Raw genomic sequence first — 11,904 nt, forward strand, 5'->3', positions numbered from 1 at the left:
ACGAGGGGGAGAATGAGGACACGCCAATTAAGACACCTGACAGAGTTAATCTGTTGGTAAACACTTGAGGCAGAGAGCGGGTGGACTGAGGGCAGAGGCAGCAGGGGAGAGATGCTGGTAAACAAAGTTAGCCATGAAAACAGGTTAGCGGCGCACACGTGGTCTAGACCTAAAAGCTCTAAAAAAAAAAATGGAACTAAACAGAAAAGAATTGACCTCTGGAAGAGCTTTGTTGATCAATTATTCACAAATATAGATAGATTTTTTTTTATGAAGGCTACGCTAAGCCGTGACACATGAGCTTTTATTTCATTCCTTACATCATCTTTTACATGCTGTATGATTAACAATGACGGCACATTTTAGAAAACATCCTCCTGACTCCCAAAAAACACCAGAGACGCCCCCCCCTCACTCTCCACCTTAAAGAAATACCCAAAAACCCACCTCTTAAACATACAACCTCTATCAAACTCTGTGTTCTCATCCTCCCTCTCTTTGACTATTTCTTTGTTGTATTTGTTATTATTTTAAACCCTGATGCCTTTACATTTAATACCTTAGCTGCTCCGTTTTCCTTCTTTTTTTAGAGACTGATTGATGCAGACTTTTATTTTATAAACATGCACAGCAATCCATCAATCAGTTCTTATTATGTAGCATTAATACATAACAGCTGATATCTAAGGCTCCTTTATGTAAACAGCGAGTCTGGACTGTACATCTTATTTTCTAGACACTAAACCGTGCACATCAACATCACTCTGCCCCCGCACTCAGTATCTGAGGTGTCACTGACCAGCAGTCTGAATTTGCAGTGAAGACTCCGTCCTTCAGAGACTCGGGGGCCATCCACCTGACGGGCAGCAGGCCCTTCCCTCCCTTCCTGTAGTAGTCGGTCTCGTAGATGTCTCTGGTCATGCCGAAGTCTGCAAAGGTAAAAGAGAGTCGGGCGAGTGAGAGGGCTTCATATTCATATATTCCACAAATGTTTCACTGCTGTGTGTACTTTGAGAAGCTGAAGGAATAGATTCATCTTGGCTTGAATGCTGTTGTTGACTTACAGTAAAGGCAGCATAGTTCACTTGTTGTTTCTAAATGGAGTTACCAGAATGTAATGCACTGTGTGAGTTTAAATGCATTTGATCTATAGCAGCTGTGTGAAAACTTATCCAGGAGGATAAATCAAATCTACTTTTACAGCTCTGTCAGTGATATCAGAGTGCATCGTCTGTCAGTCTCTATGACAACATCACTGCCTTTTAAATCATGCAAACCTTTTTATTGCATATTGAACTTTGATCTAAAAAAAAAACAATTTAGAAAAACACAAACAATAGACTCCTACACAAAGGCTCCCTGACACAACACGAGAACAGAACAGTGTCCTAAAGCTTCCTTTTATAAACGTTCATGCTTGTCCTGCTGAGAACTTACCTCCTATTTTGACAGTGAGATCGTGAGCGACCATGCAGTTTCTGGCTGCCAGATCTCTGTGGACAAACTTCTTGGCGTTAAGGTAAGCCATGCCGTCTGCGATCTCAGCGGCCATTTGTATCATCTCCTTCAGAGTGGGCGGTGGACGCCCGGGGTTGTTCTGAAGGACACAGGTTAAGAGCTGATTTAGATACTGTTTAACATAGGACCTGAAAGGCGTCTGATCCAACCTTCACAACAGGGTCCTAAGTCTCTGACTAGACTCTTCTCCTCTGTTGCCCCCCGGTGGTGGAATGAACTTCCAAACTCCATTGGATCTGCAGAGTCCCTCTGCACCTTTAAGAAAAAGCTAAAGACCCAGCTCTTTCATGAATACCTACTAACTTAATGATGATGGTCTCGATATTATTGATGATGATGATGGTTGTGATGATTGTTTTTGTTTGATAACGATGACTTATAAGATGGTTTCTATACTGATTAGAGCTCTCAAGAACTGCCCTCAATGTTGTGCTTTGCCTCTGGTCACTTCCTGTCAGCACCTGTGTGTCCAATCAGACTCAAAGCTGATCGTTTGCTCTTACTGACATTGTTCTAGATCCTTGCTTGTGTTGTTCTTACTCTCTGATGTACGTCGCTTTGGATAAAAGCGTCTGCTAAGTGAACTGTAGATTTCATACATCCCACAGCATAAAGAAACATTACAATTAGAACCATTTTTGCAACACTTGACTATGAGCAGCTCAGCAGCTCAAATGTTCTCAATCTTTTGGGAAGCCTGCTGTTAAACTCCAAACAAGACGTGTTTCCTGATGACTTAGAGGACGACTGCTCAAGTCTTCTGTCAAGAACTCACTCCTGCTCCTGTTCCCACCACAGAGCCATCTGCATGTTTGCACACTTCACTGGTTAATCATCTGTACACATATCAAATATAAATACACCATGGCATTTTTTTTATAGTGCACATTGTTGAATGGGAAAGGTGCGGCAGGTCTGAGTCTTTGTCACATCGCAAATAAGTCAATGACAGGTCTCAAAGTCCTTAGTGTGTTTTAAGTACATGTAGTCGATGTGATTAAATCAAGAATCTGAGGAATGTGGCTTGACAGAAAACCACAGATTGAGTGAAATGTGTCAGGGGAAGAGTCCGCGTTTACTTATTGTGTTCACTGTTAGCTTGTTTCAATATTGATGGATTTAAGTTGTTCAGTGTTTGTACATCTGTGACGACGCTTCAACCCAGATAAGAGTTTGGGAACTGCAGGGATTTGACAAAGAGGGAAGTGAAGTGCGTTTATAAAAGTATTGTTGTAAGTGTCAGAGGAGCTGAATGTCGTCAGGAAGAGAAGCAGACGATTGATTGAGGGAGAAATAATGTGAATTCAATGTCAAACCACCCCAAAGCAAAAATTATTTCTGACTTAGGGATAGAATTAAAATATCAGAAATGTCTATTCTAATAAGAGAAATGCATCGATTGGCTTCTTTACACTTCATGTAGAAATGTAACGCAGAAGAACATGACTGAAGAGTTTCTGTTCAGTTCAACCATCAATGAAACATTCATTCACACACTTGAGATTGAGTTTGTGATTCGGGGGGATGTGAGCTGTTACCTCAGAGTCAGGTCTCAGAGAGCGCAGCCAGCTCTTCAGGTCTCCGTGGGTCATCAGCTCCATCACCACCAACGTGGGCTGACCTTTAGACACGACTCCCAGCAGACGCACCTGGGGAAGACAAGCAAGAGGGAGGTTTTGGTTTTTGTTTTCAATTCAGTTTGTTTAGAGTATGCACAAAACGGCTGAGGAAAATAAGCTCAACACATTCAGGGTATCGATTGTTTATCTCGCTCTACTGACCCTCTCATAACGGAGATCAGGCTGCTCAGAAAACTGACAAATCAACGCAGAGTTTCTATGAGCGAGGGCTGTGTTGGCTTCATAAAAAAAAAACCAAGCTTGCCTACAGCAGATCGTCATGTTTCTCAAACTCAGAGAAAATGATGATAGCAAAATGTGAAGAAGATAAAAGCCTAATCTTCACTAAAGTAACCACAGCTGCAGACACAAATTCAGGAAGAACTAGCCGCAGAAAAAACTATCCCCAAGTGTGGATGCGGATGTTAGGATTTAAGATATCACTCCGACAACATTAGTGCATCATCGACCTGTTTTTCCCATAAATGTAATTACTGCTTTTCATGCCGTGTTTGACGGTTTTAATGTGAACAAACGGAGACGAGGCGAGCTGATAAAATGAATGTGAAAGCAGAATTGAAAAGTGTTCTTAACTCGTTTGTATAACCAGTAAAAGGCTTCACAGTTTAATGAGTCTGTTGTTGAAAAATACATTATTTGGCTGATCTCTCTCTCTCCCCCCCAGATTGGTCAGCTTGTGTTTTCCTCGTATCCAGGTGTTCAGCATTAGTTGCTATGGCGATCTACCCCAGAGGGAAGTGAACCATCTCCCTTGTCCTGACTACACAGAGTTAAACCTGATGTTTCCTCGCTCACTTTAAACCTCTGCTCTGTAGCTGGTTTCCTTTACTAAAGGTCAGGTATTTGAACACGTTGGGACATTATGAACAAACTGTTCTTCATGTGGGTTTGATAATTCATAGGTATGGTTCACTGACTCACACACTTCCTTAATCTTTAAACGATGGTCAATATGAATCACTAATCCCACAATGCACTCTGTTTGTGTGTTCAAGGAAAGCCTGATGTCTCTTCTTACCACATGGTGACAGTTGAAGGCCTTCATGACCGAGGCCTCGTTCAGGAACTCGATTCTCTCCCTCAGGCTGGCCGACTCGTTCACCGTCTTCACCGCTACCCGCGTATCGCCCTCGCCCTTGATGATGTCCTTGGCGATGCCCTCGTACACCATGCCGAAGGAGCCCTGGCCCAGCTCCCTCAAGATGTTGATCTTGTCTCTCCCCACCTCCCACTCGTCCTCCTCGTACACTGCAGACACATTTCAGAGAAACAAACGCACACAAGAAGACACAGGTTAGTCGGGGCAAGAAAACTGGATTACTGGATAATAAAACTCATCAGTAGTCAGATTTCTTCGATACTCCTTAGAAAGCTGGCTGTGGTTTTAAGTAAATTCAATCCTTAAAGAAACCAACTTAATTTGAGTTTGTTTGCTTTTCGTTGCCTGCAGCAGTTTAACTTAAACTAAGAGGAAGAGGGAAGCGCGTGTTGTCCTCAGTGTGCCAAATGTTTATTTGTGGACATCCACTCAGCCTTCACATCCACAAATCAAGTTTCCCAGTCTGAACAGAGTTTCTCAGAATGTTTTGACCAGTTGGTGGAAAACTGCATTTGTTATTTAAAGAAGTTAAGTTACTGCTGAAATAAACAAATGCAAATAAACTGATTCCCCGAGTGTATATAATGGAGTTCAAATTAGACAGTTATGTCGAGGTCAGACTACACGTTACAAACACGATATTAGCCTGATCCAGCAGCGAAGGGATTGGGGACCAGTCGACCCTGGAAACGGATCGTTTCATATCATGTAGTGTCATAGTGAGCGACAATCAAGCTCACTTCTGAGACGCCTCACAACCTCCCGACAGGAAGTCTAGCATGTTGGATTTTTCTCTCTGCTTTCTATGACGTGTTCCCTCACAGCAGTGATGTTGACCAATGAGAGCACAGAGCGCAGTAGTCACCAGTGTTACCAAACAAAATGGCGACGCCAAAAAAGAATGGTGAAGTTGATGCTACGAGATGGAACTATGAGACAGAGGAACATATTCGGTCCTGACGATTGGTCAGGTACCAACGTGTGGTCTGTCATGTCTCTCCTCCAAGTCACGTCGTGAATGTATGTCTGTGTGACCGTCTGATCTGACACAGTTACCATGGTAACAGACAAAAATATTTTGTAGTCTGACCTCAGCGTTAGGGTGCTAACATGGAATTCATCATAATAACAAAGTGTTTAAATGAAAAAGTTCTTCAAGGCTGTTTGTAAGTCTTTGGTTGCCATGGTTACCATAAGAAAACGCAGTGATAATGGTTAATATTTTCAAAAAGTCAGGCGCACATAACTTAAATAATTTTCACTAAACAATTTATTTTAAATTCACCAGATATATAATAATTTAATTGTTATTTCAACATGAAATGTTTCTTGAGTTGGCTTAAATCTAAACTATAAATCAAGTTTCATCTTCTGTATTATTGATCAGGTCTTACCGTCATTAGCGCTGAGATACTCCGGGTTAGAGGAGGCGTAGATGGGACCACTTGGTCCTTGAGTTTGACTAAAGAGAAGTGGACAAAAATTATCAAATAATCTCACTGACAACGATTGAAAACAAACTAAAAGCTTGAAGGCATCGAGCTGGATTTAAGAAGTGTGTACCTCTTTCTGAAGATGACGAATCCAGCCGTGGCCATGCACAGCACCAGGACAAAGCAGAGGATCGGCCCGATGATGATCTTTACGAAGTAGAGAGGATCGCCTGCAGAACAAGTAAAGGATCACTATGCTGATACTTGTATGTGTAAATAATAAAACGTGTATTTCTGGATTTTAGACCTGATGTCCAAGTCGTAGCTTTGTTTCCTTCATAGCAGACGGAGACTTACTTGCGTCCTGGACGTAGAAGTACGTGGGATCAGTCCAGGATCCGTTCCCTGCCAGCGAGGTGGCCCGGATCCTCACTGTGTAATTCCCAGGATGCATCACTTTCAGCTTTGCGCCCCGGGTCACTTTATACATGTTCCTCGACACGCAGTAGTGAAGCTCCTGCAGAAAGAGGAACACTGAGGATTAGCGCTGGGCTTTCCTGAATACTTTCAAGCTTTAAAATAACATCGTGCGATACTATTCAGTCACAAAGTAAAGACTGTGCCGAGATTTATTTTATTTTTTGAGTTTTTCATTTGCTGTCCGAAGAAAATCACAGACTGCCGCACCAGCCAAATGTTTTGTTGATCTGTCTCCATAGCAACTAAAACATAATGCAAAGCCTAAATGACGTCTCCGTTTAGTGGTCAACCTCTCTCATTAGTGAGGCCGTAAGGCTTCATTTGAAACTACATTTGCAGTCATAAGTATTGCCTCTTATTTGTCTGTGCAGCATGTCTTTCATTCCCAGGCTCGGCCGTCGAGTTTAATGAAGAGGAGAAGTATTCAAAGTGCTTTCTGATTACCAACGAGCGTCTGTGTTATGTGTTGTAGTGAACTTAAAGTGAACTCATGCACCCAGTGACCCAGCCCATCAAATCCCAACACTAAAGCAATAAAGGCAGAGCAGAGGGTGTGTGTGTGTGTGTGTGTGTGTGTGTGTGTGTGTGTGTGTGTGTGTGTGTGTGTGTGTGTGTGTGTGTGTGTGTGTGTGTGTGTGTGTGTCCTTACCTCTGAGTCTCCCAGTCTCTTGTAGTTGACCTCGTACAGGATGATCATACCATTAGGGGCCGCAGGTTCCTGCCATGAGATCAGCACTGTGTTCTCTGCCACGTCATAATTGATTGGACCAATGACGTCGTCGGCTTTATCTGCAGGTGTCAATCACATTATTTCATGAGTGACATTCTTAATGAAACCCCAGGTCTGTTTGGATTTAATCTAAGATGAGATGTTTGCTGTCTGATTGGCTGAATCATTTACGTCTATGGTGAGGTCGGGCTACAGGTTATATTATGTTTTTGCAACATGTCCCTTCTACATCCAAAAGAAATACATATGTATTATTCATATATATTCCAAGAATCTAAGGCGTCCATTTCAGCAAAGACAACAAAAAACAAACAAGGAATTAAAGCCCAAAAGACAAAAACAAGACACCTCATAAACCCCTCAGTAAACCATGCTCCTAAAAAAAAAAAAAAAAAAAAAAAAAGGTTTTCCCAGAGTATACAACTTGTATGTTTCCGAGCAAAAGAATGAGAATCCTATAAGAAACACAAACACTATATTGTTTATATATGCTAACCAAGCGCCCACATATTGAAAAATAAGAGAAGGGGATGAGTAGCCACAAATGTTAAATTAACAACATCTCCAACTTGAGATGGCTTGGACCCTTTAAAAAAATAAAAAATAAATAAATAGTTGACTACACAGACCAACATTCTTCAGACCCTTACCTTCAGGCATTGTGCGGGCACTGACATACGCCGCCATGCTGCACCGTGCGGCGTCAGTCGGGTGGTTGCAGGCGTGGATCTCGATCTGGTAGCTGGTGAAGTGGCGCAGGCTTGAGATGACAGTGGACTCCTTTGCGTGGACGGTGACGACAGACTTGGAGTTTTCAAAGTTTTCCTCGTCCTCGTCCGGGCTGCCTGTGCCATGGGTCGGGCTCGGGGCGGTGGTGAGGAAGGGGTGTGTTCGATTGGCGATGCCCATCACAGAGCGCCGCTGTCTCGAGCGTCTAAAAAGGAGAAGGCAAGTTTAAAATATTTGATATGACAGAAGAAAGATGAAACACTCCCAGAAGGCAGATTACACTGCCAGCTTCATCTTTTAACTTTTAGACATGTGAGAGAAGCAGACTTCCAACAACCCTTTTCACATTACGCACAAAACTCTGGATAATAATAATAATAATAAGTTAAATTTATATATTGCCTTTCAAGGAACCCAATGATGCCAAATTCCCCATATTTCTGGATGGGCTGCATGTTTAAACACAAACAACCACCATTTTCACCCCTTCTTTATCCAGACTTGTAACGCCCGGCAACCCTCCTAGTAAAACTTACCTCAGAAGTCTGGGTGGGCAGATGTGTGAACACAGTGGGTAATATTCAGGAAAATTCTCGAGTGGGAGGAGGTGACGACGTATCACACCCTGAGAGATCTGTGTAAACTTCCTGTTGCTCAGTCTGCCATCTTGAATAGGTTGTAAACAGCATACCGCTGCAACCCTTTTTGCTGTATGCCCTCCCCCCTAAGACCCCCCCCCCCCCCCCCCCGTCCGAAAGGGAACATTTTCTGCTGTGGGGGAAGACCTGTGTGAAAGAGCAACTCAGGAAGCTTTCAGACAGCAGGCTGTCCTGAACCCATCAGGAGTGCATGTGTGAAAGGGGCTGAACATTCATCCATTCACACGTGAGTGACCAGCTGTGTGATGATGAGAACAGAGTCGAGCTTCCACTGTCTCTCTCTCTCTCTCTCTTTTTTATTTGCTACACAAAAATGTCACACATGGGACAAGATCTGGATTTGGATTTTGTGATCCCTGAATGATCTCATGTCTCCCCCTCTGTGACCTCCACTTTTCATCAGGCCTACAGTGTGGATGTATGCATCAACTACAAGTACACACTTTTTAATCACTAATGTGGTCCAACATGTCGTTCTAACTTCAAGTTTTCTCATAAAACCCGACCCTTATAAAGGTTTTTTGATGTTTTTGTTGCAAGTAGAAAAAAAGTTTTTTGTATATTTTCAGTTTTTTATTCTTTTTGGTCTTTCCATGCAGCTGCAAGGTGATTGGTTCTGCACTTTTTTACCCCCTTTTGCATCCTCTTAAACTTTCTTTAGTCTCAAAACTCGTGCTACTTTTTTTTTTTAATGGAGCGTTCTTTGCATGATTCAAATACCAAACAACACATGGTTCAAAGAGGCCTCATCTGTTGCACTACAGTCAACACTCAAAGCAAAGGTGAACTTCATTAAGATAACAACATGGAAACCAAGAGAAGAAAAGCATTTAGTCTGACTTGTTTGAAAACTTAAGAAGTAACTTTCCTAATGGCACGATTAAAGAAACAAAAAGTTTTAAAAACAAACTACAGTTTTGTACATTTTCATCTCATTTGTCTTACTTGAGCTCAAAGACTTCGTTGTGAAGGTAATTCTCAAAGGTCTTCCGGTACTCCGAGTCCTCTTTCTCCTTCTTCAGTTCCTTGTCGGTTTTGGGGCAGGCGCAGCATCGCGTCCCCTGGCCCTGCTCCTCCGTCTGGTTCCACTTCTGCTCCTCGTCACTGTCGACCTGTGTGGGAACCCGAGACGGCAGCTTCATCCCTGATGAAAAGAAAAAGAGAAAAAAATAGAGAAAAAAACAAAAACACAGTTAATCAGACAGAATGGGGTAACAGGTGGGATAAACACAGACACATTAGACAAAAACAATCACACAGACATCCTCCCACACTCGTGGCTGAGGGGCACGTCTGTCATCGTCACCCTTTCTGCTGGAGATAAATTACAACATGACCTCCCTGCAGACTCCCATCTCTCTCTCTGGTGTAGTGGAAAAATACTATCTGTCTGTTGTCTTCGTTTGACCTTAAAAGATTAGGATGTTCGTGTGTCATTTAGCAATTAGAAACTGTTTCTCTGTATGGCCTTGGTCTGTATCTCCAACAGGAACACTCCTCAGGATCTGGGTACAGCATGACCCTAAATCAGTGCCCTCCTGACAAAGGAGTTTCTGTTGGTGTTCCTCCAACTTTTTACTATATACAATAAAATACACAAAGACAAAAGACTTTGACTTGAGATCTTTCATTACCAACAGAAAAATCCACAACACTGGTGTGTGTATGTGGGAGTTAAAAAGAGGAACGTTTGGGTTGGTTGGGTGCTAATATGGTAGGGCATGGATGGCAGGGAATCGACGTAGGTCATGCTGTGACAGGAAATAATTCATCCATATTAAAGGTCTGAACTTTGTCTGAACCCGCGTCAAAGCAGGAGGTCGATCTTGACCGTCTCATTGTCTTGTCTCATTGCTAAAATTCATTTAGTTTGAGCTACATAACAGTCCCCTAACAAAAGATTCACCTTTACTGCAATTGATGTTTTTTTTCTCAATGGTTAAAGAGCAGCACTCAGCCTGTTGGAGAGCACGGCTCAATTCACAAATGGCTCACTGGGGTTAAAACGCACTCGGAGATAAAAACTGGTCCACAAATGGCTTTGTCCTTTTCTGTCCAATCCAACCTCTCTTCCTACTGAGACACAACAAACCCTGTTCTTTTCACACACTCCTATTGTCATGTCTTGAGTTGTGATATCAATGTTTTTAACAGCGAGCTGAAAATGACAACAGCTGAAACCTGGAATATGTATTAATATTATAACATGTGAGGTCATCAAGCTTACAGCAAACCTTTTATTCCTGTTCTAAAAACAGACTTTATGCCTTTAGTTAGATGTCATTTTTTATTCTGTGAAAACTCTGTGAGGTCAAAAATCTTTAAAAACAACTAAGCTGAGCGTATTTGCTTTTTGTCTCGGATTCGGTTGTATGTTTCCTTGAGTGTGTAAATGCATACCCGGCCAATAACGCTGATTCTGATAAAAAGCTTGTAAAGAAAATGAAGTACTTGAACATTGATCAGAAAGTGTGCCTGAGAAAACAGCAACAACTTGAAATAGAGGAGTCTTTCAGGGACAAAAAGCTTTTCTGCAAATAAAAAGACGACAAAAGAAATCCTCACCGCGTCTGTCAGAAGGAACTCAGACATACAAAACCACAAAACACAAAAGCAGAACCACTAACAATGAAGCTCACCTTTCTGACAGTAGTCAAACTTGTAGAGCTCGCTGGCTTCAGGCTGGCGCTGGCAGAAGACCAGGTAGTGAGTGATGTTCCCATTGGGGTCGTTGGGAGGTTTCCACTTGAGGATGATCTGAGAGGAAGAGTTGGACGAGGAGATGGGGTCCAGCGGGACTGAGGGTTCTGAGGAGACATCACAGAGATGTCAGAAAGAGTCATCAAAATACATCTTAAACACTTCTCACGCTCAATCCTAATCCTGCAGACCCGGCATGTGCATTATTTAATCCTATGTTAAGACTTTGGACATGCATTTCTGGAGGCTGTAGTCCTCCAAGTGGACAGGTTCAAATCCAACCTGTGGCTTCTTTCACACATGTCATTACCCACTCACTCACTCACTCTCTCTCTCTCTCTCGCTCTCTCTCTGATTTCCAACTCTATCCACTGTCCCATCTCTCCAATAAAGGCAGAAAATGCCCAAAAATAAATCTTAAAAAAGAAAAAGACTGCAGACTACTCGAGAAGAGAAACAGAAACAAAGTGTTCTGACATTAAATGGAAAGAGTTTTTTTTGTATCCTGTGCATCCAGGTGTAATGATTGATCTTTGATTGCCGTAGACTGAGTAGACAGCTAATAACAAACGTGGGTTTTCCACTGCTGCAAGTTCAAAATGAGGTTAGCAGCTACATGTGGACTAGCAGTGGCAAGTGTTTATCTGATTGTCTGATGATCAGTCGTCTTCTGAGCAGACAGATGAATCAGATTTTCAAGTGGGAGGCGACGTAAGAGGGACTTGTCCTGGCCTGAAGTGGAGTAGGAGTGAAGAGGAGAGTGTCAGAAATAGAACCGAGCAAAGATTTAGGTGTCGACGTCTAGAGTTCATACGGAGAGTGTGTGATGAGGAGAATAGATACCAGGAGGGAGCGGCATGTGGGGATGTCACACAGAACCCTGAAGAGACACAGATCTCAGATTCTTTGTCATTTA

General features: G+C 42.5%; 1 protein-coding gene across 1 annotated transcript in view; it reads right to left on the reverse strand.

The window, feature by feature from the left end:
* Positions 1-11,904, reverse strand: part of LOC109999886 (insulin receptor) — a 62,732-nt gene that overhangs the window by 2,307 nt on the left and 48,521 nt on the right. Inside the window, exons 9-19 of the mRNA XM_020655041.3 lie at positions 10,928-11,095; positions 9,234-9,432; positions 7,551-7,834; positions 6,820-6,959; positions 6,048-6,207; positions 5,821-5,920; positions 5,652-5,719; positions 4,177-4,406; positions 3,057-3,167; positions 1,438-1,597; positions 800-929 (exon numbers count right to left, since the gene is read on the reverse strand). Coding sequence (XP_020510697.1) covers positions 800-929; positions 1,438-1,597; positions 3,057-3,167; positions 4,177-4,406; positions 5,652-5,719; positions 5,821-5,920; positions 6,048-6,207; positions 6,820-6,959; positions 7,551-7,834; positions 9,234-9,432; positions 10,928-11,095 — 1,750 coding nt within the window. The remainder of the gene's footprint in view (positions 1-799; positions 930-1,437; positions 1,598-3,056; positions 3,168-4,176; positions 4,407-5,651; positions 5,720-5,820; positions 5,921-6,047; positions 6,208-6,819; positions 6,960-7,550; positions 7,835-9,233; positions 9,433-10,927; positions 11,096-11,904) is intronic.

This window comes from Labrus bergylta, chromosome 4 (genome assembly GCF_963930695.1).
Source record: "Labrus bergylta chromosome 4, fLabBer1.1, whole genome shotgun sequence".
In the NCBI taxonomy this organism is placed as follows: Eukaryota; Metazoa; Chordata; class Actinopteri; order Labriformes; family Labridae; genus Labrus; species Labrus bergylta.